Raw genomic sequence first — 25696 nt, 5'->3', positions numbered from 1 at the left:
ACGCTCTCTGCTCACATTGTTTCGGTACTATGAATTCAAGCTCTCTGTCCCTTCAAGTTCTCATCTAAGCTTTAGATTAATTGTTGTCAGATTAGATAGTATAGACACATCTTTGTAAGAGTGCTATGCTTTGTTATTGTTGTTGTTAAGTGCCATTGAGTCGATTCTGACCCTTAGTGACCCTGTATAGAGTTTCCAAGGAGCAGCTGGTGAGCTTGAACCACTGACCTTGCAGTTCAAATAGCTTTGCAGTGTGACGTATTGGCAAATATTATTGTTGTTATAATAACAACTGAACCGTTGTTTAGTTTCATAATGGGTTCATGGGATAGTTTTCGTTCGAGGTTCAAAGATTATATTTGGGTATTTGTTTTGGGGGTTCCTCCAATCTCAATGAGCCCAATGAATCTGGTTTCCATGTGAGTTTGGAGTTCTGTTCCACAGTTTTCCTCCTTTCGATCAGGATCTGTTGGTTCTTTGATCAAGCTGTTCAATACTGATGGTCGGGCACCATCCATTTCTTCTGGTCTCATGGTAATGGAAGTAATAGTTTGTGGAGGCTGTGAACCCTGCAGGCCATTTACTTCTCCTATTCCGAGTCTCCTTCTTCCTCTGCCGCTCTCGACAGAGACCAGCCTCTGTCTGTTTAGTACAATGAATGCGGCACGAGGGTTGCTGCAGTGGCTCTTGGTCATGGTTGTTGTTGTTGTTGTTGTTGTTAAGTGCCGTGGAGTCGATTCCAACTCATAGCGACCCTGCACAGGGTTTCCCAGGCTGTAAATCTTTACAGGAGCAGAAAGCCTCATCTTTCTCCTGTGGAACCTCTGGTAGTTTCGAACTGCTGTCCTTGAGGTTGGCAGTCTGACTCGTAACCACTACGCTAAGGGTCCCCTTTCCTCCAGTGGCTGTGATGAAGCTTGGGGGTGGGTGGGGCTGCATCTCAGTCAGTAAGCATGTGACTAGCAGGGTTATTGTCTGCTGTTGGAACAGGGTAGGGAGGTGCTGGCTCCACACTTTCGTCCTCTCAGCCCCAGGGAGATGTGCCCTCATCCCCTTCTCTGTGAATATAGGTTTTAGGGTGGTCTGACCTGGTAGGACCCAGAGTCATGTTGGCCTAGTATTTCGTCCCCCACAAAGCCTACAGCAGGGTTCTCACTGTCTGAGCTGGCTTGCCTCACACGTGACCCACTAAACAATGGGTAGATCCCTCACAGCCCTTGCAGCTGCCCAGAAGTGACTCTGGGCACAGTTCTGCCCTTGGGGCTGGGCCTGGACCAGAGCACTGGACACTCCACTCAGTGGGCTGCATTGGAACCAGGTGTCACCTCATGCTGCCTCTAGTAGGGCTTGGAGTCCTGGCCAGCTGTGCACACCTACTTGTGCTATGTGTCCAGGTAGTGCTGTCCTGGAATTGTGAGCCCTCCACCCACCCTGTTCATGAAGGGGTGGGAAGGGTCTTGTGACACTTTAGATCTTCAGTTAAAATGTTCTCAGTGTCTGAGTTTATTCAGTTCTATCACACACACTGCGGTTCTGCTGTCCTCTGCTTCCCAGCTGAGGGGTGGGGTGACCCCTACTTGGATCTCCCTCCCCATATGACCACACCTAAGTGACTCCCCTTTTGTCTCCCATAGCTGCCCTACTCCGGGCTGCACGGGTTCTGGACACGTCCGGGGAAAGTACTCCAGGCACCGGAGGTGAGAGCCTTGGGGAGACTTGACAGAACGTGGTCCCACACCCCTACTTTGGGTCTTTGGGTCTTTGAAATCCCCGCCTCTGCCCCAAGCTGTGGGGTCAGACTAGAGCAAGTCCTAGTGCCTAATGGGAGGGCTTACAGCTTCCTGACACACATTGGTGGTACACACTGGGGTAGGCTGGGGCGCTCAGGTTGGGGTGCATGATGCTTGGGGGAAATGTGAGGGGTGGCAGCAGTTGGTTGTTGTCATTTGGGGAGGTCAGCTTGGCCCCATTTGATCTCAGTGTTCTCAGTGCAGTGTCAGGTTTGGGTGGGAGTAGGTTCCAGGTCAGGAGGTGGAGAAGGGACCCCTTGGTGCGGTGGGGCCTGATGGTCTGTCTGTTCAGGGCAGCCACACTCTGAGTAGATGCTCCAGTAATGAGGAGGGAGGCAGGGATGGTACGTTCTCCTGCCGGCCTGTCGGCTAGGAGGTGGACAAGGAACGGAGGCGAGAGCAAGGGAACCTTCCAGACAGTGCGAGCCTGGAGGGAGAAGGCCGCCCTCACCCCCCTCTCAGCCTGCAGAGCTGCCCCCTGGCCAAGAAGCGGAGGCTGGGGGGCACAGAGGCGGAGCACCTGATGGCCAAGCGGAAGCCGCAGCCCCTGAAGTTGGCTCTGGACGAGGGCTATGGTGTGGACAGCGACAGCAGTGAGGACACCGAGGTGAAGGACGCCTCTGTATCGGACGAGTCGGAAGGAACTCTGGAGGGGGACGAGACTAAGATGTCCGGGCAGGAGGGGACGCAGTGCCCCGAGCCAGCTGAAGGTGCTTTGTACTCTCCCTCCCAGAATAAAGGGCGCTCAGTGTGGTGATGGCGTGCTGAGCTAGGGGAGGGCGCATGGGGGCAGGGAGAGCCCCCGAGAACAAGGGGTTCTTGTCCGGATGTGGTGGGCTTCCTAGGAGAGGGGCTGTCCAGGGTGTGTGTCCCTCACTTGTGTGTGTCTGTGTGCATCTCTGTCTCCGTGCATGTCTGTGCATGTTTGTGCATCTCTGTGAACATATCAGTGCGTTTCTGTGTATGCGTCTCCCTGTGAATCTGTATTTCTGCATGTTTGTGTGTCTTCTTCTGTTTGTATGTTTGTCTGTGCACAGGTGTAGCCCAGATAGACTGGGTCTTGGGTCTCTGTGAGAATCTGGAGCAGGTCTGGTGTCTGCTTGGCCCCAAGGGGCTCATAGGGCAGATGTTGAATGTTTGGTTGATGCCATGTGGGATCCTCTAAAGACAGGGGACCAGAGGAGCTGGGACAAAGCGATAAAAGCTGACAAACTCCCTTCTTGTACCCTATTCCCTGTGGATCCCCAAGGACTGGCAATGTTGAGACCACCAGCCTTGCCAGTGCTGGTTTAAGCGCCTTGGCCTGGGGACATCAGCCCTCATCTCTGGATCCTGGTGGAAGTGGGTCTTCTGTGGGGCATCCTTGTCAACTGGTCTCCAGCTTGTAGTAGAGGGGGCTCCTCCATGGGGGGTCCCCTTTGATTGGTCCTAGGCCTTTGTCTAGGGTCAGAAACACACAGACACTCAGTACTTAAATCTGGCTTCTTAAGAAAATAAAAGTTTATTATTGCTTTTAAACTAGAAAATAATTTTGGGAGATCTGATTTGCACCTTCCTTGGGGATTAGCTCCACTTCATAAACGGAAGCGTGCTGAGAAAGTTCATGTAGAGGAAGAGGAACCTGAATCACAAATACCAAAGTCATTCTTAGCTTTAACTAAAGTGTGCCTTCATGACCTCTATGTCCAGGAAAAGGCTGAGGGCGATGGCAATGCAGACAGAACCTGGCCCTGGGGGAGTGATGGGGTCTGGGGACTTGTGTGCCCTGCTGCCCACACACTTGATCCTGAATCCACAGGAAGAAGCCCAGTCATGTCACACTTTGGAGCCAGCCCCGCCAGCACCCCCAAGGGCAGCTACAGCAGCTACCAGGAGATCATTGCCACGTCCCTCCTCAACCTGGGCCAGATTGCTGAGGAGTCTCTAGCTGCTGAGGACCTGGGCCAGGAGGAGGCTGGGGAGGGGACCACAAGTGATGAGGGTGAGAAAGATGTCTTCATCCAGCCAGAGGATGCTGAGGAGATTGTGGAGGCCACGGGTGAGCCGCCTCAGGAACTGGGCCCCACATCCCTGGAAGGTGTGGCCATCGAGGAGTCTGGCAGGCAAAAGGGGGCCCTGGGTCTTGAGGAGGAAGAGGAGGAGGAAGAGGAAGAGGAGGAGGAAGAGGAGGAAGAGGAGGAGGAGGAGGAGGAGGAGGAGGAGTCCACTCGTGCAGTAATCTGTGAGGATGCTCCCCACGCCTCTAGCCAGAAGGTCCCTGAGCCCCTGCGTTCCGAGCCCGAGTACTCAGTCATCGTAGAGGTACGTTCTGACGATGACAAGGATGAGGATGCGCACTCCCAGAAATCGGCAGTCACGGATGAGTCGGAAATGTATGACATGATGACCAGAGGGAACCTGGGTCTCCTGGAACAAGCCATCGCACTGAAGGCTGAGCAGGTTCGCGTGGCCCGGGGCCCAGTCGAGCAGGGTCCAGGCGAGGGGCAGGCAGGGAAGCCCCTGGACACCGTGCGCAAGAGCTACTACAGCAAAGGTAGGGCCCACATCCGTCCCTGCACTCCTCTGTCACTGATCCCACACAGGTACAAAGTCTGAGGTCAGGGAGGAGCAGGCAACTAGGGAGAACCCGGACCCTGGCATGGGGAGAATTCGGTGGGACCTGAACTATGGGTGTGGGAGACAGACACAGGCACACTGGGAGGATGCAACTGGGCTGCTGGAAGAGACACACATGTGCCCAGGACAGAGGTTGGGGGCACCATGGCTGGGAGGTAGGCAGAGACTCAGGGGACAGATTCTCTGGGAATACCTGTGCAGATGAGATCAGCTACGGGAAGAGATATTGAGGGAACACAGATGGGGAAGAGTGTTCCAGGTGAGGTGGACCTGGAGGACAGGTGTTGAGGGGTCCCTGTTGAGTGCCATTAGGGGCACAGGTTCATCCCCAGATCAGGAAGGACATTAGTGTGATGTGACTGGGGAGAGGCATTGACTAGGAGACAGATACAAGCCTGTCTAGACTCAGGCGGCACAGGCCTGTGGGAAGGGAGCACACTGGGGGACTCAAAAGCAGGGTGTCTTGCTTTCAGGGATAGATTCTGCGGGCACGGAGCCAGCAGGATAGACTGGGTCAGGTAGAGAACAGGGCGAGTGGGGAGCCCCAGGAAGAGCCGGGAAGGTGGGGTTAAGGGGTGAGAGAGTTTAGCAGTTTGGGTTTAAATTCCTGCACGGCCATTCTGAGTTCCACAGCCTCAAGTTAAGATTCTAGGGTGTCCCCTGGCAGGGCCACTAGGCCTCCACGTCTCTGTCATTTGAGGAGAAGGCTCACATCTGGGAATGTCTGGTCAAGTCTGGGTTTCCCCTTTCTGTGCAGACAGCCGGTGTGGGACTGCTTCTCCAGGGACCCCCTAACTGCCCAGACTCTGGTCCCCTACCCCCTGGGCCCCTCTCTGGACAACTAGAGTGAGGAACCATGTGTGCCCAACTTGGCCTGCCCACCCCCACCCTCATCCTGGCTGCCCACTCACCGCTGCTTCTCACTCATCTCAGACCCTTCAAGAGCCGAAAAGCGTGAGATCAAGTGTCCGACCCCAGGCTGTGATGGCACGGGCCATGTCACCGGCTTGTACCCACACCACCGCAGCCTGTCTGGCTGCCCCCACAAAGACAGGATCCCTCCAGAGAGTAAGTGGCTCTGTCAATGTCTGCCTGAGCTAAGGGTACTCAGTGTGAGCCCTGTGAGGCTGGGACCTGGAGATGCTCGCAAGACCCCCTACAGAAACAATATAGCTGGCGTTTTGTGGGAGCAGATGGTGGAGGGACAGGCTGGGGATTGACAGAGCTTGGGAGGAGGGAGACAGTCTGTCCTGGGCTCCCAGAAGGCTCACCTGGAAGCAGCAGTAGGGAGAGGGTGGGAACACACCACAGCCAGCTTCTAGAGCTGTCTGGATTCTGCCTCCGGAAGACAGGAGGTAGGGCTCACAATAGAGAGGCTCTTGGCCAGCCTGGGGCGACCCTGGTGAAGCTGTGGTCTCTCTTCAGCTGGTCTTCCCACATAGTCACATTTACCACCTCCTCCCCTCTTACAGTCCTGGCCATGCATGAGAACGTGCTGAAGTGCCCTACTCCTGGCTGCACGGGACAGGGCCATGTGAACAGCAACCGCAACACCCACAGAAGGTACTTGGCTAAGCCAGGGCATGATGTGAGTTGACCGGGGCCTGCTGAGAATGAGGGTCCTGGGAGAACAGAGGGCAGGCTCTGCGAGTTTTGGATGTGTTGGGGAGGGAGAGGTAGAAGCTGGCCGGAGCCCAGTGGCTCAGTCAGAGTCAACGTTGCTGGGGTGGGCTGCTGAGCTTCTGGCTGCACATTGGCACTGCCCAGGTGCTGTGTGCCGATCTCTATGACCAAAGAGGCCTGCAATTTGCTCTGTGCCACATTGGCCATGACCATGATGAGATGTTCTGTCTGCCTAGGCAGGGCTCCTGCCTTTGCTCCAAAGGGCACACGTTCTGGTGCAGGGGCACCTGGGAGAGATGGGCTTCCTTCGATGGCCTTGTCACCTGCAGGTCAGGCCAAGTACTGTCCCCAAGCTCAGTCCTTTCACTCCTAACTGAAGCCTCTCCTTCCTGAGGTCTCTGGTTAGGGTCTGGAAGGGCCAGTCCCTTCCTGCTTGCCCTAGTGTAGGCTTAGGTTACCCAAGAACCTTTGCTCTTCAGGGTCAGAGCCCAGCGCCCAGGCTAAGGGGCTCAGTGGTGGCTGCAGAACTCATCACTGGGAGAGAGCAGGAGAGGCAGGACTGCCCATGCAGGTACCCAGAGAGGTGCACTCCCGGAGCCTTGGAACCTGGTGCCCGTTTCCTCTTTGTGTATACCTTTGGCTCTGACCTTCCTAAAGCAGATATTGTTCCAGACTGAGTACCTTCTAAAATCATGGAGTGCACTGTGACCTAGGAAGGAGCCCACATGTCACCCCCAGCACCCTTCTCTTGTGATGGTGAGAGCTCTGATGTCCCTCCTTGTTCTTCCTCTAGTTTGTCTGGCTGCCCCATTGCTGCTGCTGAAAAGTTAGCCAAATCGCATGAGAAGCAACAGCCACACACAGGAGACCCTTCCAAGAGTAGCTCCAATTCTGATCGGATCCTGAGGTGAGTGAAACAAGTCACAAAACAGAAGGGGCTCCCTCCCGCAGGGTCCCAGCTCCCTGGCCTTCAAGGAATCGAGGGCCCCGGGGGCCAGACTCAACCTGGGACGTGGCCTGCCTTACAGGGGAGGAAACCAGAGCTAGAGACAAAGGGCATGTCCCATTCCGAGTTCTACAGCCTCAAGTTAGGTTTCTAGGGTGTCCCCCGGTCTCAGAGGAGCTGGGCTGGTTCCCCGCCCCTCCTCACTTGAGTCAACTCCTCCTTATTTCTCTGGAGGAGAACAGTTTAATATTTGTCTCCCCACATGAGAGTGAGAGGCCAGGCCCAGTGGACCCTCCCCATGCCCCCTTCCTTCTGACCTCTCCCCTACTGCCTTAGCCCTCTAGCACTGTTATAACAAATCCTTTAAGTGGGCAGCGTTAACACATAGGAATGTCTTCCCTCACAACCAACCCTGGGGAAGGCTTCTTTTCTCTGTTGGCTCTGGGGCAAAGTCCTTTCAATGTCTGTGTGGCAGGCTGCTAACCTCAAGGTCAGCAGTTCGAAACTACCAGCAGTTCTGCGGGAGAAAGATGGGGGCTTTCTGCTCCCGTAAAGATTCACAGCCTCGGAAACCCTATGCAGGGTCGCTATGAGTCGGAACGAACTCCTTGGCAGAAACCAACAGCCATAAAGCATCATCCCTTGGGGATCATTACAGAACTGTCAAACCACTGAGAAGCATGGCCAAGCCAAGCTGACACAAAGTTTGGGGGACACGGTTCAATCGGTGCTACCAATCCTCTTCCTCCATGGCCCTTCCTGGGGTTCCCTCACCTCCTTCCCTCAGGTACCCACCCCTGAGCCCTCTCTGCTCTGTTCTCCTTCTCACACCCTCTCCCCATCTTGGAGTGCACTTGGCAAAACCCCAGTCAGGTGAACTTGGTCCCCCTTGCTGCCCCCTGGCCCTGTGGTCATCTCCAGGCACATTCAGATCCCTCTCATGTCCTGGGGTCTTTTCTCCAACTTATTTCCGCTTTTAGGGATTTGTTACTTTCCTGCCTTGATCTAAGTACTGATGACTAGAGGGGTCAAGGGCAAAGGGCATGAGGCATTCTTGCAGGCGGGGCCACTGGGAGGTGGGGCATTCTTGCAGTCAGGGTAAACCAGGGAAGGGGCAAAGCCGAGGGTCATGGGACCCCCAGGGATCTCCTAATTCGGAGTGGCCACTCTTATGCCTTTGATCTCAGTTTGTTCACTTGTAAAGACAGAACGTTGCCATAGAAAAGGTTTCTTATGAGATGTGAGTAGGACAGTGCCCTATACCTATCCTAGCCCATAGTAAGAACTTGCTGACCCTCAGCAGTTGTGTCCACGCACAGACAACTCTGGGTCTCAGGTCACCTGTGTCCTGTGCACAGGTAGCCCTGGGTTTTCCACCTCCCCTCTCCCTCATGCTTGGTGCACTGACAAAGCTTATTTCCCCCAGAGCTCAGGAACATAATGCGTACTTGAACAGTGCCTGAAACCGGGCTGGAGTCTCCCATGATTCAAGGGGCCCCTCTGCCTTGCCAAAGTCAGGACAGTCTAGGAAGTGAGGAAGCATCTGCTCCCCTGCACACTGGGGTTCCTCCACCTGCCTCTGTGCTTAAATGCTCCATACCTGGGAGCCAGGTTCCTAACGCGCACTGTTAGTGGAAGTAGGTGAAAGGGGCTTCCTGACTCTCCATTTCAATTGTGCAAGGGTGTGATCAGCTTTCCCTCCCAGCTCCTATCCTCCCTCCTATCCCATGAGTGTCTGAGTCTGGCCTACCGCCCTGTCCTGGGTCACCTAAAGAGGCCTGGAACTTCACATGGAATGGAATTCTGACACTGCTTTAGTGGTGGGATGTGTATGGGGTGGCGGTGGGGGGGTTCCTAAGGGTTGAGGTGAGAAGGGTTAGGGAGCTCAGTCCTGGGGCTCAATCTCATGACCTCTCTCTGTCCCTGCCCCCAGGCCCATGTGCTTTGTGAAGCAGCTTGAGGTCCCTCCATATGGGGGCTACCGGCCCAGCGTGGCCCCCACCACGCCCAGGGCCAACCTGGCCAAGGAGTTGGAGAAGTTCTCCAAGGTCACCTTTGACTACGCAAGTTTCGATGCTCAGGTTTTTGGCAAACGCATGCTTGCCCCAAAGATTCAGACCAGCGAAACCTCACCTAAAGCCCTTAAATGTAAGTTGGGGAGAATGGTCCTTACTTCTTTTCCTGTCTTGCTTCTGAGGTACAGGACTTGACGGGTTGTTGAGGAGATCTGTCCCAGGCAACTCTCCCAAGGGTTGGGTTATGTGAGTCTCAGCCGCCCAGACACCCCGGGTGTTCCCGCTGACCTCTCGGGAGTCTGAGTCCCTGAGCCACTCTCTCCATGTTCTCCATTGGTGTTCTATCTCCTCACTCTTCCTGGGTGTTTGTGGGTGTGTCTGTCCAAAGACTTACCCTAACTTTGCTAACAGGTCCCACCTGTGAGACAAACTTCTAGTCATTCCCTGTTCAACCCCAACTTACCTTGATAAGGAGAGCTTGTGCTTGAAATATGTTGTCTGTTGGACTATGCCCTGAGTCGGGGAGGTTTCCCTGGGTGGGTACCATCTTGCTGGATATAACATGTTAGTCATGATGTTAGCAACAAATCTGTGTCATGGTATTGACAAGAGTTACCCCTGAAAACAATGCTTTTTATCTTTTCTTGTCACTCACATCACAAATTTGTGAACCACAAAGTTTGGTTGTAGTGGAAGGGCTCCTAAGTGTGCACGTGGGATTGAGATAGGAGCTCCTCGAGGGGGTCTCTGGCCCCCACTTACTGCTGAGCAGCGAGGAGTCCCTGCATGCTAACAATGAAGAAGAAATCCGGCAGAGGCAATGCCTACGTCCCCCCTGCTTGAGGGTGTACTGAAATGGTGCCACAGGACATGGATGAACTGTTTCATTTCCAGAACACACGAGTGGCCTTGTGACTTTATGGTGTAGCACAGATGCTAGGAGACAATATGAAAACGTGAAATCAACAGTAACATTACCTCATTAAAGTAGTGATGATTACTGGGGACCAGGAGCTCAGGTGGCATAGTGGTCAAGCACTTGACTGCTAACCAAAAGGTTGCCAGTTTAAATCCACTGAGCCTGGTGGTGGTGGTAGTTGTGTCAGGGTTGTGGAGTTAGTTCTGACTCGTGGTGACCTTAGAGAGGGTTTCCAAGTCTATAAATCATTATGGGAGTAGGAATTCTCATCTTTCTCCGCAGAGCTGCTGGTGGATTTGAACTGCTAACCTTGTGGTTTAGCAGTTCAATACACAACCCACTATCCTACCAGGTTCCTTCCTGTAAAGACTTTTGTTGTTGCTGTTAAATACCATTGAGTTGGTTCCAACTCATAGCGACCCTGTATAGGGTTTCTAAAAGCGGCTGGTGACCTTGCAGTTCAAATTGACATTGGAGTCCAGCGTCTTAACCAGCAGCGCCACACCACCCTAGAGGGTAGCTCTACCCTAACAGGTGGGGTTGTTATCACTTAAAATGAACTCTATGGTTTCTAATACAGCAACATTACTGGGGACATCAAGGTCAGCCTAATTATACTGACATGCTTTTGACATTCTGCTACAAAAGTTTCTTCCTTGAGTGACATTCAAGCCACTACACTCTGCATATAGAATTTTAGTCTCTTAGTGGTTTGTCTGCAGACAAACTGTTTTGTTTGAAATGCCAGGCAGCTTAAATGCCTTTACTTTCTCCACTTGGTGTGATTGCCAGAAATGTGGTTGAAGAGCAGTCTGGGAGTGGGATATGTGGGTTGTGTGAGCGGGTTTCCTCCCTGGCCAGACCGGAGCCGGTCTCAGGTCTCTGTGCCCGGCCACTCTGTCCCTTGTGTACCACCTGGTGGTGGTGGTCCCTTTTGCAGCCAAAGGTTTTCCCGAAGGCCTCCTCGCCCCAGGCCCAGCTGCTCGGGCAGCTTTGTGGCGAGCACCCTGTCCTCTTTCCAGGCTTCGATTATTCACAGGACGCTGAGGCTGCCCACATGGCTGCCACCGCCATCCTGAACCTCTCCACACGATGCTGGGAAATGCCAGAGAACCTCAGTACAAAGCCGCGGGACCTCTCTGGCAAGGTGGGTCTGCCCAGGGCCCTACTGAACAGGAGGGGAGCAGGGGGTGGGGGGATTTGCTGCCTGCACAAACATCCTTGGGTGCAGCCAGTAGCTGGTTGCTACTTATTCCTTTCTTCTTCCTGCCTCCTGGCCAGATCCCCGAGAATCAAAAATCAAGAAGGTGGACGGGTCCCCTCTGAGGGAGCTCTGTGTGCTGTTGTTAAGTGTGACCAGGTGGCCGAGCACATGTTGTGCCCCTGACTGGGTCCAGGGTTCTGTACACATAGAGTCCTTATGAGCCCCCTACTGAGTCCGCAGGCAGGGCACATGCTGCGGCCCCTTCTCTGTACATGCCATGTCCCCACATTGTTTCCCCAACAAAATCCCAGGACTGCGCACCTGCTGAGTCCCCATGAGGTCCCCACTGGGTCTGACGGCTCTATAACACGTCCCCACTGAGTTTGAGTGCTCTGTAAACACCATGTCCCACACATCTGGGTTCTGTATATGCTATTCTCCACAATCCCTTACTGAGTCTGGGGGCTATGCACACGCCATGTCCCCACACATCCACTGCTGAATCGAAGGATTCACAGGTACATACCATGCATGGTGCCACATAGTCACTAATGAGTCTGGGGACTGTGCACAGGTGGTATCCCTTCATGTCCCCTGCCGAGCCTGGCCACTGCACGCTTGGCTCAGAGACAAGAGTCTGACCATATCCCTCAGGTCTGAGTTAGTGTGGATGGGAGGTAGAGGGAGCTAGACATGTCTCCCCATGTGCCTCCAGGAAGCTGGGTCTCAGGGTGACTCCTCCTGTCTGTGCAAGTTGGCCAGGGCCTCCGGGCCCTGTGGTTTGACTCAGGAGGCACCTGGCATGAACCCCCCTCTCTGCGTACAGCCCATGGACATCGAAGTGGATGAGAATGGGACGTTGGACCTGAGCATGCACAAGTACCGCCGGAGAGACAATGCTCTTCCTGGCGGCAGCAGCAGCCCCAGCGTGAAGTCACCTGATGTGACCCCGTGTCAGGGTAGTGTCAGTGCCACCAGCAGCTCCATGACCTCACCCCAGTCCAGCCAGGCCTCCCGCCAGGATGAATGGGACGGGCCCTTGGACTACACCAAGCCCAGCCGCCAGCGAGAGGAGGAACCCGAGGAGGTGGGTGCTGCTGTTCAGAGCGGTGAGCACAGAGGCTGCTAGAAATCACTGCTTCTCCGGGCCACCTGCTAGGTCCCTAGCAGAGCTTCTGGGAGCCCTGTGTCCTGGGGCCACTGGAATGCAGGGGCCCCTGGTACTTGGCAAACAGCTGATCTCGCCCCTAGAGATCATGTGTGTGCGTGCACTGGTGTGGAGTCAAGGCAGAGGAGAGGGGGAAACCTCCTCAGGTTCCGAGGAAACATTTGGAAAAACTGCTTGTGCTGCCCAGGGGTCTGCATTTCCCTGGTTTGTGGCCACCTGCTGGCCAAGTAGAAGGGGACGCCCTAGCCAGGAGCAGTGTGGGTTGTGGATTGGGTCTTGAGTCCAGCCCAGACTTCACAGGATTTACTGAAGCTGTGCTATGGGACTATGTTTCATTCTCTTGTCTGCTTGTCTGGTACCTCATGGGGAAAACAGAGCTCCAGGTGTGTGTCCTGAGGACGGGCAGCAGGGGAGCAAGGGGCCACTGTGTGATGACACTCCATCCCATGGTCCACATCTGAGCAGTGTCTCTACTGTCTGGGGTTAATTTTAGGCCTAGAACCTCCCAACATTGGGGTCAGACCCCAGGTCTGATCCACGTCTTCCAGAGCCCTCAATGGGACTGAGCTGGGCCCCCTCTCCTCGACCTCTCCTTGGCTTCCCTGTACTCACACTGCTTTGCTCAGCTGAGGTACTGCCCTGTCCTCATAAACTATGAGAGGGGACATGACCAGCAATCCCTATTTTCAGGACACTGTCCCTCCTTGGTCTTTACCCATGTTCAGTGCTAGCTCGTCTTCTCCTCCCAGGATGGTGATTTTATCTGTGAAGCAGGCTCTGAACTCATAGCTCTCCTCACTTCAAGACAGCAAGCCCCCAACTCCACCCCCATCCCAGACTGCTGGGACCCCCAGGACTGAAAGTCCCCACCCACCCCAGAGTTGGAACCCCACCCTGCTGGCCCATGGTGCTGCTAACTTAACTCTCCAGCTAGAGGCCTCAGGATCATCCCAAACCCTTCCTTGCCTCTTCCTCTCTCTTCTTTCTGTGTGTCCACCAAGTCCGGTGACTCAGCCCTAGAATTACTCCCCAAATGTCACCCCTTCCCCACCTCAGACCACCCTCCTAGCTCTGCCCCAGGGTTCTGGGAGAAGACCCTGTTACCTGCACCCCAAGGCAGGAGCTTTGGGAGACCCCCAGCAGACCCCAGTTCTCCCTCTGCCCTTATCTTGAGGGAATGACCTCCCTGTGTCCTGGGGAGCTTGTCCAGCACATCCAGGCTACTTGAGCATTTTCCCCAGCAACAGTGACAGAAGTTGGAACACAGCGCTTAAACAAGCCTCATCGACTCACAGACAGCCTGTTCTTCCTTACCTAGTCCTAGGGTGGACACAGAGGACCTGCAGCCATCCAGTACGTGCAGCTGGCCTCCAGGAGGTCTCAGCCAAGCCCGAGTCCAGCACATGTTTCGTGATCCCACTTCACACTTAGTCAGATGGCATGAGGTGCTGGGGGTTGGCTTGGCGTCACAAGGCTGAGATGATGTAACCAAGATATTGACGCATACTCGAGTGATTGCATTTCGCCTTCTGGCCCTTCTACAGACGTCTGCCTGGTACCCCTAGCCCAGACCCCACTGGGGAGGAAGACTCTGACAGCAGTGTCAGAGAGCAAACATGCATAAGGCCTCAGAACTGTGACCTCTGTCTGAGCAGGACTCCATCCTCAGAGCCAGGGGAGCCACCTCTTAGAGAAGACCTGAGCCTCTTGTACCCTGAGGGTGCCCCGCCCACCACCCGCCTGTCCCCACAGAGGTTAAAGGTTAAAACGTGTCTCTGCTGGTTTTTTGCAGTCAGAGCCAGCAGCCCATTCTTTTGCTTCTTCTGAAGCAGATGACCAGGAAGTGTCGGAAGAAAGTTTTGAGGAGCGGAAATATCCAGGGGAAGTCACCCTAACCAACTTTAAGCTGAAGTTTCTCTCCAAGGACGTAAAGAAGGAGTTGCTTACGTAAGTCTCCCTCCTTGGCTGGCAGGGCCTCTCTGAGAACCTTCTAGAGAGAGAGAGACTGTGTCTTTGTCCAAACTGGGTCAGCAGAGTATACCCATCCAGAGCCTCCTCCTCCTCACAGGGCCCGACAACAGGCTACCCTTCATCTACTCTCTTTAGATCCTGGTGTGCGTGTGTGCATGCACCCACGTGCAAGGGCATGGTATGTGTAGGTGTGTTGGATCCTGGTGTGTGTGTGTGTGTGTGTGTGTGTGCATGCACCCACATGCAAGGGCATGGTATGTGTAGGTGTGTTAGATCCTGGTGTGCGTGTGTGCATGCACCCACATGCAAGGACATGTTATGTGTAGGTGTGTTAGATCCTGGTGTGTGTGTGTGTATGCACCCACATGCAAGGGCATGGTATGTGTAACTGTGTTGGGGTGTGCAGGCATGTGAGTGTGTGCTGTGTTGGAGGGCATGTGAAGGCATGGCCTGTGTGAGCACCAAGGCTAGGAGTTCTGTGTGTGAAGATGCACTAGGGTGTACAAAGTTTTGTCCTATGTGTCTGTGGACCTATGAGGGACATGGGGTGTATTGTGTATGAGGATGTGCCAGGGTTGTGAGGATTGTGTAGGTGCATCAGGGTGACCCTTGCCTCAGTCCTACCACTGGTGGCTCAGCTGGCCCCTGGGCTGCCCCTCTATGCTGTGAGTGATCACATTGCCCTCGCTAGTCACGGGTGGTCTCTGTCAAGTTCATGTGGGGCTCTGGGCCACCTCCTTGGAGGATTCCTCGGCAGGCGTAGTACTGGCTTCCCATAGGCACTGGGGACCAGCTCTTTCTATGTGCTTAGGGCTCATTCCTGGGTTCCTTTGGCCCAGCCCAGAGCCCCTTATTTAGTCTGACACTGTTGCCACAACCCAGACAGCCACCCTGCTTCGGGGGCTTGGAAAGGGGATTCTTGGCCTCCATGTTCATCAGCACCCGTACGTGTGCACACATCCCACACGTCCCTCTCAACCATATGTACGTACAGGCCCCTTGTGCAATACACAACATGCCTCACACATTGACATATAGACACTCATGTGCATATGCACACACGTGCTTCACCGTGCCCCAGAGGCACCCTCATGATAAACGTAGGTCCCTTTTCTTCCTCTACTTAAGTGTTTAGGGAGAACCAAGCAAAGAGGTATGGGCTGAGCCCAAGGATGAGGGTGGGAGGGGAGCCGGGTGGGTGCTGGCCTGGGTGACCAGCAATGCTGTTCTGATGATATCTTTCTTTGTCCAGCTGTCCTACCCCTGGCTGTGACGGCAGTGGCCACATCACTGGAAACTATGCTTCCCACCGCAGGTTCGTCTGCCTGGGTCCGGCTGAGGCTGCGGCTGGGTGCTACGTGGTGGTGGTGGGTCTGCTCCCTCTCTCTTTGCTGCACTCTCCCTGTGCTTACCCCTGTCTTCCGTCTCTTCTCTTTCAGCCTTTCTGGTTGCCCTCTTGCTGACAAAAGCCTCAGAAACCTCATGGCTGCTCACTCTGCTGACCTCAAGTACGTCTGCGCTCCCTCGCCTCCTGTCTCCCGGTGGCACCCTTGCTGGCCTTTCTCCATGAGGCTCCAGCCACGATCCGCCTCTCCAGGACCTCTCCCCTCCTGGTTGGAGGAGATGGGGCCATGGAGGAGCAGAATCTGCTTGGCTGGGGTCCCAGCTCTGCACTCCCTGCTTTGACTCTCTACTCTGTACTCTTACTTTACATCCCTGATCTGCATGCCTGCTCTGTGTCCCCTACCCCAGCCCTGCTCCGCACCAGTGCTACCGTCTGCCCTCAGAGACTGCTGCTGGCTCCTTCGCTGCCATGAGGCTTTCACATCAGTTGGAGCCCTAAAAGGGTGCAGGACCCATCTCCAGTGGCCTAGCCTCTCTTGGCAGGTTTAGGGACAGCCGCATGTGTCTGGGCTTGTCAATCCTCCCAGCCCAGCAGCCACCACCTGTGGCTCCCTTTGGGTGAAACTGACATAGAATCGAAAGAGAGGCTGCCTTCTGTCTGTCCCTGAATCCCTGTTCTCCGGGCTAGTCCTGTCTGCCCCTGCTCTCCTCTATCTTGTTCTCACTGCCCTGTCCATCTCCACTGTCCCCAGCTGCTGTCTGACTCCTGGTGCCCAGGCGGGCCCCTGCTCATTGTCTTCTGAGTTACCTCCTGCTTTTGTTGAGATTAGCTGGCCTGCTTTGACCAGAGGTTTCCCAGGTGTCAGTGCCCTTTGGGGCTGGAGGAGGGGACTGTCCTGAGCCTAGTTCTCCTCCTGGCCACCAGAGGGCCCACTTCTCCCCTCAGTCTGTCCCTCCCCAAGTGTGTTGCCACTAGCCTCATGGGCTCTTCTGCCCTGGGACAGATGAGGGTCTTAACTCTGAGTTGGTTGGAAATAAGACAGAAACCTAGTGCCCCTGGGCCTGGGGCCGACCCAGCCTGGTCAGGGAGCTCAGGGTGGCTCTTCTCAGGAAACTGTTCTGAGGCCCAGATGCATTTCCTGCCACGGCCCCACTCTCTCCTCGTCCTCTCTCTAGCTTTCCCTACTTACTCTTCGAACTGGTTTTCTGGCCCAAGGGACTAAGATCACAAGAAGACCGTGGGTGTGGTGGCCAGAGGGGACAGGTGGAAAGCCCTGGGTGTCCAGCTCCCAACTGAGCTAACCAAGTACCACCTGTGAGATGGCTACAAGGGGTCATCTTCATGTGAAGTCCAGTCACTCTTAGCCTCAAACCTGTCACTGGTGACCCTTAACCCCTTCCTACCCAGGTCCTGAGCCATCTCATTGGGCTGTCTTGTGTGGGGCGGGGGCAGCCCACGAACCAGACACTAACCCTAACACTGCCCTGTACGTTTTCCTGTCAAGACCATGCGGAGTGGCCATTCCAGGGGACACTACTCCACCACAGAGGTGGCTCCCAGAAAGAACAGTGGGATTGTCTCAGGGTGGCCATGCATGCAGCCAGTCTGGCCCAGCTCCGAGGCGGACCCACCGGGCTAGCCTCCATCAGAGCCCAGATCATTGAGTCCTGGGTATCTCCTGGGTAGCTGGCTGTGGAGGTCCATCCATCTCTCCAGCACAGCCTCTAGGGGTGGGCACCACAGAGACCCCAGGAGGCTCCTGAAGCTGGTATGCATGAAATCTCCAGAACTAAGAGCCTCATGAGGCCTTACCTGCTTAGCAAGAGGATGTTATAGGAGCTGGGATCTGGGAGAAGGTGAAGCCCATCTCAAGCTGGTGGAAAGGAAATGCTGCCTCTCCCCAACTGTGATATGAATGTGACCCACACACGGAGGGAGAAAAGTGTGACTAGCTGACAGACCAGGGACTGGCAGGCTCAGGGGGAGGCCACAGAAGGTGAGCAGATGGGAGGGACTGGCCCTGAGGAGGTCTTCAAGGGCCAGGAGCTGCCAGCCACTCGATCCTAGAAATGGGCCCCAGGCAGAAGGCCCTGGCAGACATCACAGCCCCCAATGGGCACTGAATGCCATGAAGTCCTGTGCTGGGCAACTCTGGGTGAAGTGGTCATCTGGCCACCCCTCCAGTCAGCTCTGTGGTTTTCACTAAGCAGGAGAGATGGACTCCCTACGAAAGGCCACCATGGCTGCCTGGAGGGTAAACCCTAGATGCCCTAGAAGATGGAGCTGTTGCCAAGTCGCCTCACTGCCTTCACTGTGACTTAAGCAGGAACCCACGTTCTCCTCGGTGATCGGAGTGTTCTCTTTGACACAGTTACTGTCCACCATGGCTCAGTGTTGGTGTTTGGTTAGTCCTCTCCCAGCACACTAAAGGCACAGCCTGCACACAGCTGGTGCTCAATAATGGCTGCCCTTCACTTGTAACTACTGCGACAATCTTCCTGTGAGGACCTGTTCTCCTAGGCTCCCAGGGTTGAGTCTGTGGTCAATGGCTCATGTGTCCATTGACAGCAGATGCTTCTTGTCCATTTGGAACCCAACAGAGGCCGAAGTGTCCCATCTTCTAGGAGGTAGAGACACACTCCCCATACCAGGTTTTCCCTGGATGGCAAACTGCTGAGATCACTGTGTTCAGACACATGTTGTGGGCATGTTATTGGTGTGGTGTTGGTGTGCAGCTTGGGCATCATCAGTGGCTCTCATCTAGAGAGTGAGACCATGGTGCTGGGGAAGAGGGTGGAGGGCTTCCTTCTGGATTGGGTGGGCCTGTTCACAGACTGGCCCCAACTTTGCTTCCCTCCACAGGTGCCCCACTCCCGGTTGTGATGGCTCTGGCCACATCACGGGGAACTACGCCTCTCATCGGAGGTGAGCCCCTGGGTCAAGTGGGGGCCTCAGTGAGTCCCTTGGTCAGGCAGGTACCCTTCCGTGGGCAGAGAATGGGGTCTACACCAAATACTGATGTCATTGACAATGAAAGCCTGTTTCCTCTCCTCACTCCGAGCATTGGGCTTTTCCAGAACTTAGTTTGCTTTCTCTGAAGGGAGACAGAGTGGACATCCGGGTCAGGGATCAAACTCAGTGGACTCAGTGGGGGCAGAGGGTGGGGACTGCTGGGGCTGAGGTGGCCCATCTTTCTACACAGCCTGTCAGGCTGCCCTCGAGCAAAGAAGAGCGGCATCAAGATCACACCCACCAAGGACGACAAGGAGGACCCTGAGCTGATGAAGTGAGTGTTGTTCAGGACTGTACAAGCTCTGCCCTGGTGTCCTCTTTATTGACGGAGTGTGGTATTGACCCTAACAACCGTCTGTATCTGCACACCTATGAGCCTACACAGGCCTCTCACATCCAGGAGGTGGTAGTGAGCCAGAGAGGTGGCCCTCCCAGACATTCCCAGGCACCATGGTTTGCACCCCTGACTGCCTAGACCCGTATGTGACCACTCAAGGGGGGAGCGTGTCCCATTGCACACTTATTTTCCCATTAGGAACATACCCCCCTACCACCAGGCAGTAGGGGCAGGAGAGGAAGTGCCATTGGAAGTGGGGGTAAGTGCCATTGGAAGTGCAAGGGCAAACACAGGAACCATGGGGCTTCCTGGAACTGGAAGTGGCAGCTACAGAGTCGGGAAAGGGAACCCCCGGCCCATGAGATAGAAGGTGCTTTTCCCGGGATTCAGGCCAGTGGCTCTCTTCTTGAGAAAGGCTCATGGGAGGCAGGGTGGTCACATGCCTGCCAGGGAAAAAGCAATGTATTGGTCTTTGCCAGTCCAGCTGCATGGGGTCTGAGCACTTTGCACGCACCTTCGGGAGCCGTGCGGACAGCTGTCAGCATCAAAAGGCTGGTGCTTGTCTGTGTATGAATTTGTTTTCACAGCAAAGCTGTGATGGTGGTGGTGGTATTCCAGGGAGTCGGTCTGACCCATAGCGTCCCTGTACAGGGTTTCTAGGGCTGTAAATCTTTTAGGGAGTAGAAAGCCTCATCTTTCTCTACAGAAACTACAAACAGCTGTAGTTTTAAACTGCTGACCTTGAGGTTGGCAGCTCTATTCATAGCCACTACGCTACCAGAGCTCCTGACAGTGAGGCTGTAATGAATGTTAAATTATAACGTCAAATGTGTGGTCTACACAACATGCAGTGGTGGAAATATCCGTCCTCCTGGGATTTCAAGAATTTGCTTGCGATCATATATTTCTATGCTGTTGTGAATTGAGGAGGGCCCCTGCTGGCAGGCGTATCATAAGTGAATTGTGCTTCATTTGCAAATGATTAAATCAGGATCAGCAGTTTTCAAATTAACTGGGAAAAATGGTTTTCCCCTTTCTAATGTGCTGTCGACTGTGCTTTGAGAAAGAAAAAGAAGCAGCCTGGTGGAGGGTGGGTTCTGGGTTTTGGGGTTGCTTCTGTTTTATCAGGGTAGATGAGGCCCTGATTTCCCCACCCTCACCCACCCCAGAAGGCTGCCTAGCCCACTCAATGCCTCTGTCTGTGGCTCCCAACCATGAACTTCGACTGTGTTTGAAATTGACCCACACCTTTAAATAAGTGCCCACAATAGCTGCTGGGTACTGGGAGGTGAAGCATTCCCTTGCACAGAGAGTTTGAAGGGGCCAGTGGAGGATAACCCCTTCTTTCTTGCTCATTCACCCATGGCCTGCAAAGCCCAATGCCCACCTCTCTAGAGTGGAGGCACCTCCTCACTTGTCTCTGCAAAGGGTTAGGGTGGGGCTAGGTGGGCTGGGTGGGGTCATGGAGGTTCAGGCAGGTAATGGAGGACGGTGGGGTAGGACCACTGATGGGGTAGGGAGAGGACAGAGAGGGTTCCAGCAATGGAGAAATGGCACAAGGAAGGGGACTGCTATGAGCTATGGGCAGGGTGGGGCCTGGGATGCCCCGGGGAGGGGAGGGCCCAATGGCAGAGGAAAGTGGGAAGGAGTGTGCCTGCTGCATGAGCAGGTATCTATAAGGTCGCCTCTGACTCATCCTGTCCTACATGGGTACTCTCTGAGGTGCTCCCGACCTCATGGGTGCCCCCATTCATGGCCATCTGTCTTGGAGGCCGCTGGGCCTTGGGACATGACTGGTATTAGACTTGGAAACGTGGCGCTGGGCTTGGCCGCAGGCAGAGAGCAACTAGCTAGCCCTTCTATCTAGGGGCACAAGAAGATTGAGGGTCTGGTCCTGGGTCAGGCACTGGTCCATGGCGTTGGGGCCCAGACCCTGAATCTTGGAATGCCTCTGGCCACGTGCTTTTCCTATGGGGTTCATGCCTAGAGTCCCTCTCAGCCCTTTCCAAGTTACCCCCTATAGTTATGTAATTTTCCGAAGGGCTTTCACCCCAAAGGGGCAAGGTGACTTCTGGAGCATGGGGCAGGTGCCCACACTCACTCCCAGGTTTGCTGTGGCTGTGTGCTCTTCCTGCCGCCACAGATGACCACAGAAGTCACACCTGTGGCAGTGAATGGTCCTGTGCTGCTACGGTCACCCCACTGCTGATGGCAGGAACCACGGCCAAACCTGGGACAGAAGACAGACACTAGGCCACTGCCATGCAGGGAGTGAGGCAGCCAGTGGCAGGCGGGACCCAAGTTGTGGTCTTTGCTCTAGTTGTATTGGGTCTCAGTTGGTGCTGCCTGGGAGGGTTAGGCTGTCAGTGTTCCTAATAGTGCCCTGGGATCATCTCTAATCTCTTGTGTACAGGTGCCCTGTTCCCGGCTGCGTGGGGCTCGGCCACATCAGTGGCAAGTATGCCTCACACAGGAGTGCATCCGGCTGCCCGCTGGCAGCCCGCAGGCAGAAAGAGGGGTCCCTCAATGGCTCGTCATTTTCTTGGAAGTCGCTGAAGAACGAGGGACCCACCTGCCCCACGCCGGGCTGTGATGGTTCTGGCCATGCCAATGGGAGTTTCCTCACCCACCGGAGGTAGCGTCCCATAGGGTGGCACCTGGCCTGGGGCCATAGGGTGAGACTGCAGAAGGGAATAGAGAAGTGTTGTCCCCAAACTGGAGATAGCCCTGGGGAACTCTGGTGTCAGGCGGTGGGATGGGTTAGGTTTTCACCGTCTGTATCTGTGATTACACACCTGATGTGTGCCCTCCTGGCTAGGGCTCTAGGACCCATCCAGGGGCGGCACCTTCCTGTCTCACCCCAGTCCGTCACCTGTTCTCTGCCCTTCCTGTGCAGGTCAACACCTGGTCCTGTCAAAGACCTTGCATCTGGGCAAAGGCAGGCACACGCTTCTCTTTTATGCCTTTGCCTCTCCCCACAAGATGGTCTAGCTTCTTCCTCGTCACTCTCGTGATCGAGGCCCCAGAAGAGGCTGAGGCAAGAAATAGATGAGAGCATCTATTCAGCCAAGTGGAGACCTCAGCTCTGCCCTGAACTATGACCGCAACCTGTTCTGACCTTGACCTTTCCTGACACATGACCTCAGACCTGTGCTGAACTGTGACCGCAACCTGTTCTGACCTTGACATTGACCTGTCCTGACATGTGACCTTAGACCTTTGCAGAATGGTGACTACAGACTTGTCCTGATCTCTGACTTCAACCTATGATCTCTGACCTGTCCTGACCTGTGATCGCACATCTTTCCTGACCTGTGACCACATCTATCCCAACTTGAGCCTGCATACCTGTCCTACCTGTGACCACACACCTGTCTCACACCTTTCCTACTTGTGACTATATATCTGTCCCAACCTGTGACCTCACACCTGTCCTGAACTGTGACCTTTTGCTTCTAGCCTCTCTGGCTGTCCCAGAGCAACTTTTGCTGGAAAGAAGGGAAAACTCTCAGGGGAAGAGATTCTCAGCACTAAATTCAAGACGAGTGATGGTAAGCTGACCCTTACTGTCCACAGAGATGTCTGTATATGGGAGACTATGGGCCTCAGTAACCAGGCCTGGGAGTTCAGCCCCGCTGGACCAGCAGGAATGCTAGGAGGTGTTATGAAGCCTGGGAGCAGCCTGCTGTGGTCTGGGGCACCCATGACTCCTCGGGAGCTGGTGAACCACAGGTAGCCAAGGAAGTCTTGCTGCAGACACTGCAGAGAGCTCTGGTTGCTCCTGGTGGACCACAGTAAAGACAGGGCTGAGGATGGTCAGTATCGTCTGTAAACAGGCCTGGTTTAGCCCAGAGGCTCACACCTTCCTGACTGAGACAGACCCAAGAGTCTCTGAAAAGTGAATTCTCCAAACTCTTGCCCTAGTTCAGGTTCTCAGTCCTGTTGGTATGTGGGCCTGTGAGCTGTGGACAAAGATGACCGGCCAGGTTTGGTGGGACCTGCTTGATGTAGGGCACTGGTGTATCCACTTGGGGCAGAAGGCAATTTTCTCTGCAGTGCTGGAGAATGATGAGGAGATCAAGCAGCTGAACAAGGAGATCCACGACCTCAGTGAGTCCAACTCGGAGATGGAAGCTGCTATGGTCAAGCTGCAGTCTCAGGTGGGCCTCACAGCCTGTGTCCAGCTCTCAGGGGCAGCTGGTATGGCAGGTTCCAGTGACACTCAGCCTCCTCTCTTGGGAGGTGGGGGACAGTTGGGCCAAGGTTGTCACGAGGGCTTGACTGGAGAGAGGGTCCAGGCACGCTTGTCTGTAGGGCATGCTCTGCGGGGAGCTGCGTTATCAGAGGTGGGTTCTATCAGAGTGAGGGGTCTCCCTCAAGGAGAGTCACCATCCTCTCAGGGTCAAGAGCCCCTCAGGGTTAGGATACTGTCAGGGTTAGGAGTCCCTTTCGTTTCTGCCAGGCACAAGCACACAGAAGGAGTGTATCTGTCTGACACACTTCTAAAGCGTTGGGCTATTATTGGTGTGTTTGGTGAGGTATCCCAACAACCTCACAGTGCAGTTGTTCCCCTATTTTACTGACAAGGAGTGCAGAGAACAACCACACAGTAGAGGTCTGAGGTCCAGCTTCCCCTGACACTGGCCTAGCCACCTTGTCCCCGCCCTGCTTCCCTGGGTTCAGGCTGTGTGCCAGGATCCCCCTTTCCCTCCCACCACCCAGTAGCCCAGGCCTCTACAGCGCCTCCACTGTTGACAGCACCACTAACCAGAGGCCAGGTAAAGAAATGGTGCGGGCATAACTGGTGTGGTATCTGACAAGCTCCCAGGGGATGAGAGGGATGTGGAACCGGTACAGAGAGGGCACGCCTGTCTGCCTGCAGATCTCCTCTATGGAGAAGAACCTCAGGAACATCGAGGAGGAGAACAAACTCATTGAGGAGCAGAATGAGGCGCTGTTCGTGGAGCTGTCTGGCCTGAGCCAGGCTCTCATCCAAAGTCTCGCCAACATCCGCCTCCCGCATATGGTAGGCAGCCGGGACTGGGAGGGGCCCTGCCACCTGGAAAGCCTGACCCTATCTACCAAAGTGGCTGGGTGCTGGCCATATGGCTGTGACACTGAGCGGCCCACATTCTCTGAGGCACGTGTGTCACCGTGGGTCCAACTTACAGCCGTGTCTGTGGGGTGGGATTGGTGACCTGGGAGCAGGGCCCTGGGGTGGTGGTGAGTATTAACCTGGTCCTGCTCTCTTGGGTCCAGGAGCCAATCTGCGAGCAGAACTTCGATGCGTATGTGAGCACCCTTACCAACATGTACACCGACCAGGACTGCTACAGGAACCCCGAGAACAAGGCCCTCCTGGAAAGCATCAAACAGGCTGTGAGGGGCATCCAGGTCTAGCCTTGCTGCAGACCCAGCCCAGTGCGCACCTGTCCCACAGTTCCTCTGGGACTCCTCCTGGCAGCGGTGGGGTGCAGGAATGTGGGGGGCCTCACCGGGCTTATCAAAAGGGGTGCCTACAGGTCAGTGTTCCCCGAGGCTTTGTGCCCGGAGGCCACGGGCCACTGAAGTGTTACAAACTGATGTATTTTTGTTTTCTGAAAGAAATCTGAAGAGCAGTTCGAAATCTCCAGTGGAAAGCTCTATGGCTAAGGTTCTCAGGGAAGCTTCTGGAGTTTGCAACCACAGTATTCCTTGTCTGTAGTGGCTGGAGGGCACCGTGGCGGGAGGTCCGGTGGGCGCGTCTGCCTCGAGGGCTGTGCGTGCCAGTGTGTTTTTCACCATTTTGTTTGATTCAGTTTTGTGTTGAGGACGGAATAAGCCTGTCCCAGGGAAAAATTGGGAATGGGCCTCCCAGAGCTGCTCTGCCTGCCACCCTCGGCTCAGAGAGCCTTGACGGTCACTCAGAGTCACCCGATGTGCAAGCAGCAGCAGTGAGACTGACCCGAGGCACCGGTGACAGCTGGTACCCTCAAACTGAGTTGGGTGGGGCCTGGGGTCAAGTCCCAATGGGAGACCACAAAGATTTCACTTCCTTTTAGATCCACTTAAGAAGTAAAACGGGAAAAAAAGGCAAATTTTGATTTAATGTGTTAAAAACACAAATTTCCTACATGTAAATAGAGTCCAAATTGATTGTGACTGCCTTCCGAGTTAGTCTTTAAAAGTAGAGAAATTGCACTTCCTGGAAGAAATAAAAAAGTAGCTAGCTTAATTATTCTGTAAATTATTTAATTTTTGTCAAGATGTAAGTATATTCACAACCTCCTATGTTGATGTTCGCTATTTATTTTACATTTTTATTTATTAATTTTATACTATTTTAACCAGACCCCACCCCAGGGCACCATGAGAGGGAAATGAAAGCAAACTAATGGTTTGACTATAAAGACAGATCACTCAAAAAATCTTGATATGACTTCGAGTTATAATTTTGATGCAACCAAGTTATTTTTATATATTTTGTTATTTATTCTTTTAATAATGGAATTTTTTAAAAAGTATTTTGTAACTGAGGGATTTTGATAATTTGGGGCTTTTCCCCTTGGCCCGATGGAGAGAGACTTTTTGGTTTTTCTTTTTCCCTTCTGGGTTCCTGTCACCCTAGCACTATGGCAGGGTGGGGCTCTGTGTTCTGTTTATTTACATGTAACGCAGCAGAGTGTGCGCTGGTGTCCTCGTGTGTTGATTCTGTGATGGCTGCGTTTGTGTTTCTGTGAAGGAATACTGCCAACTGCAGTACCAGTTGCC

At 54.4% G+C, this 25696-nt stretch overlaps 1 protein-coding gene across 1 annotated transcript in view; it reads left to right on the top strand.

Moving 5' to 3' along the window:
* Window positions 1–24346, top strand: part of MYT1 (myelin transcription factor 1) — a 39619-nt gene extending 15273 nt beyond the window's left edge. Inside the window, exons 4-22 of the mRNA XM_006873324.1 lie at window positions 1635–1697; window positions 2253–2500; window positions 3589–4323; window positions 5340–5474; window positions 5879–5969; window positions 6823–6936; window positions 8909–9123; window positions 10932–11056; window positions 11940–12200; window positions 14074–14228; window positions 15505–15567; window positions 15692–15760; window positions 18460–18522; window positions 18800–18883; window positions 21360–21581; window positions 22406–22497; window positions 23003–23106; window positions 23829–23972; window positions 24206–24346. Of these exons, the coding sequence (XP_006873386.1) occupies window positions 1635–1697; window positions 2253–2500; window positions 3589–4323; window positions 5340–5474; window positions 5879–5969; window positions 6823–6936; window positions 8909–9123; window positions 10932–11056; window positions 11940–12200; window positions 14074–14228; window positions 15505–15567; window positions 15692–15760; window positions 18460–18522; window positions 18800–18883; window positions 21360–21581; window positions 22406–22497; window positions 23003–23106; window positions 23829–23972; window positions 24206–24346 (3124 nt within the window). The remainder of the gene's footprint in view (window positions 1–1634; window positions 1698–2252; window positions 2501–3588; window positions 4324–5339; window positions 5475–5878; window positions 5970–6822; window positions 6937–8908; window positions 9124–10931; window positions 11057–11939; window positions 12201–14073; window positions 14229–15504; window positions 15568–15691; window positions 15761–18459; window positions 18523–18799; window positions 18884–21359; window positions 21582–22405; window positions 22498–23002; window positions 23107–23828; window positions 23973–24205) is intronic.
* Window positions 24347–25696: the final 1350 nt, after the last annotated feature.

The sequence above is a fragment of the Chrysochloris asiatica genome, unplaced genomic scaffold (assembly GCF_000296735.1).
Source record: "Chrysochloris asiatica unplaced genomic scaffold, ChrAsi1.0 scaffold00238, whole genome shotgun sequence".
NCBI classification, from domain to species: Eukaryota; Metazoa; Chordata; class Mammalia; order Afrosoricida; family Chrysochloridae; genus Chrysochloris; species Chrysochloris asiatica.
Note: the sequence above shows the minus strand (reverse complement) of the source record. Positions and strands in the feature narration are given on the sequence as shown.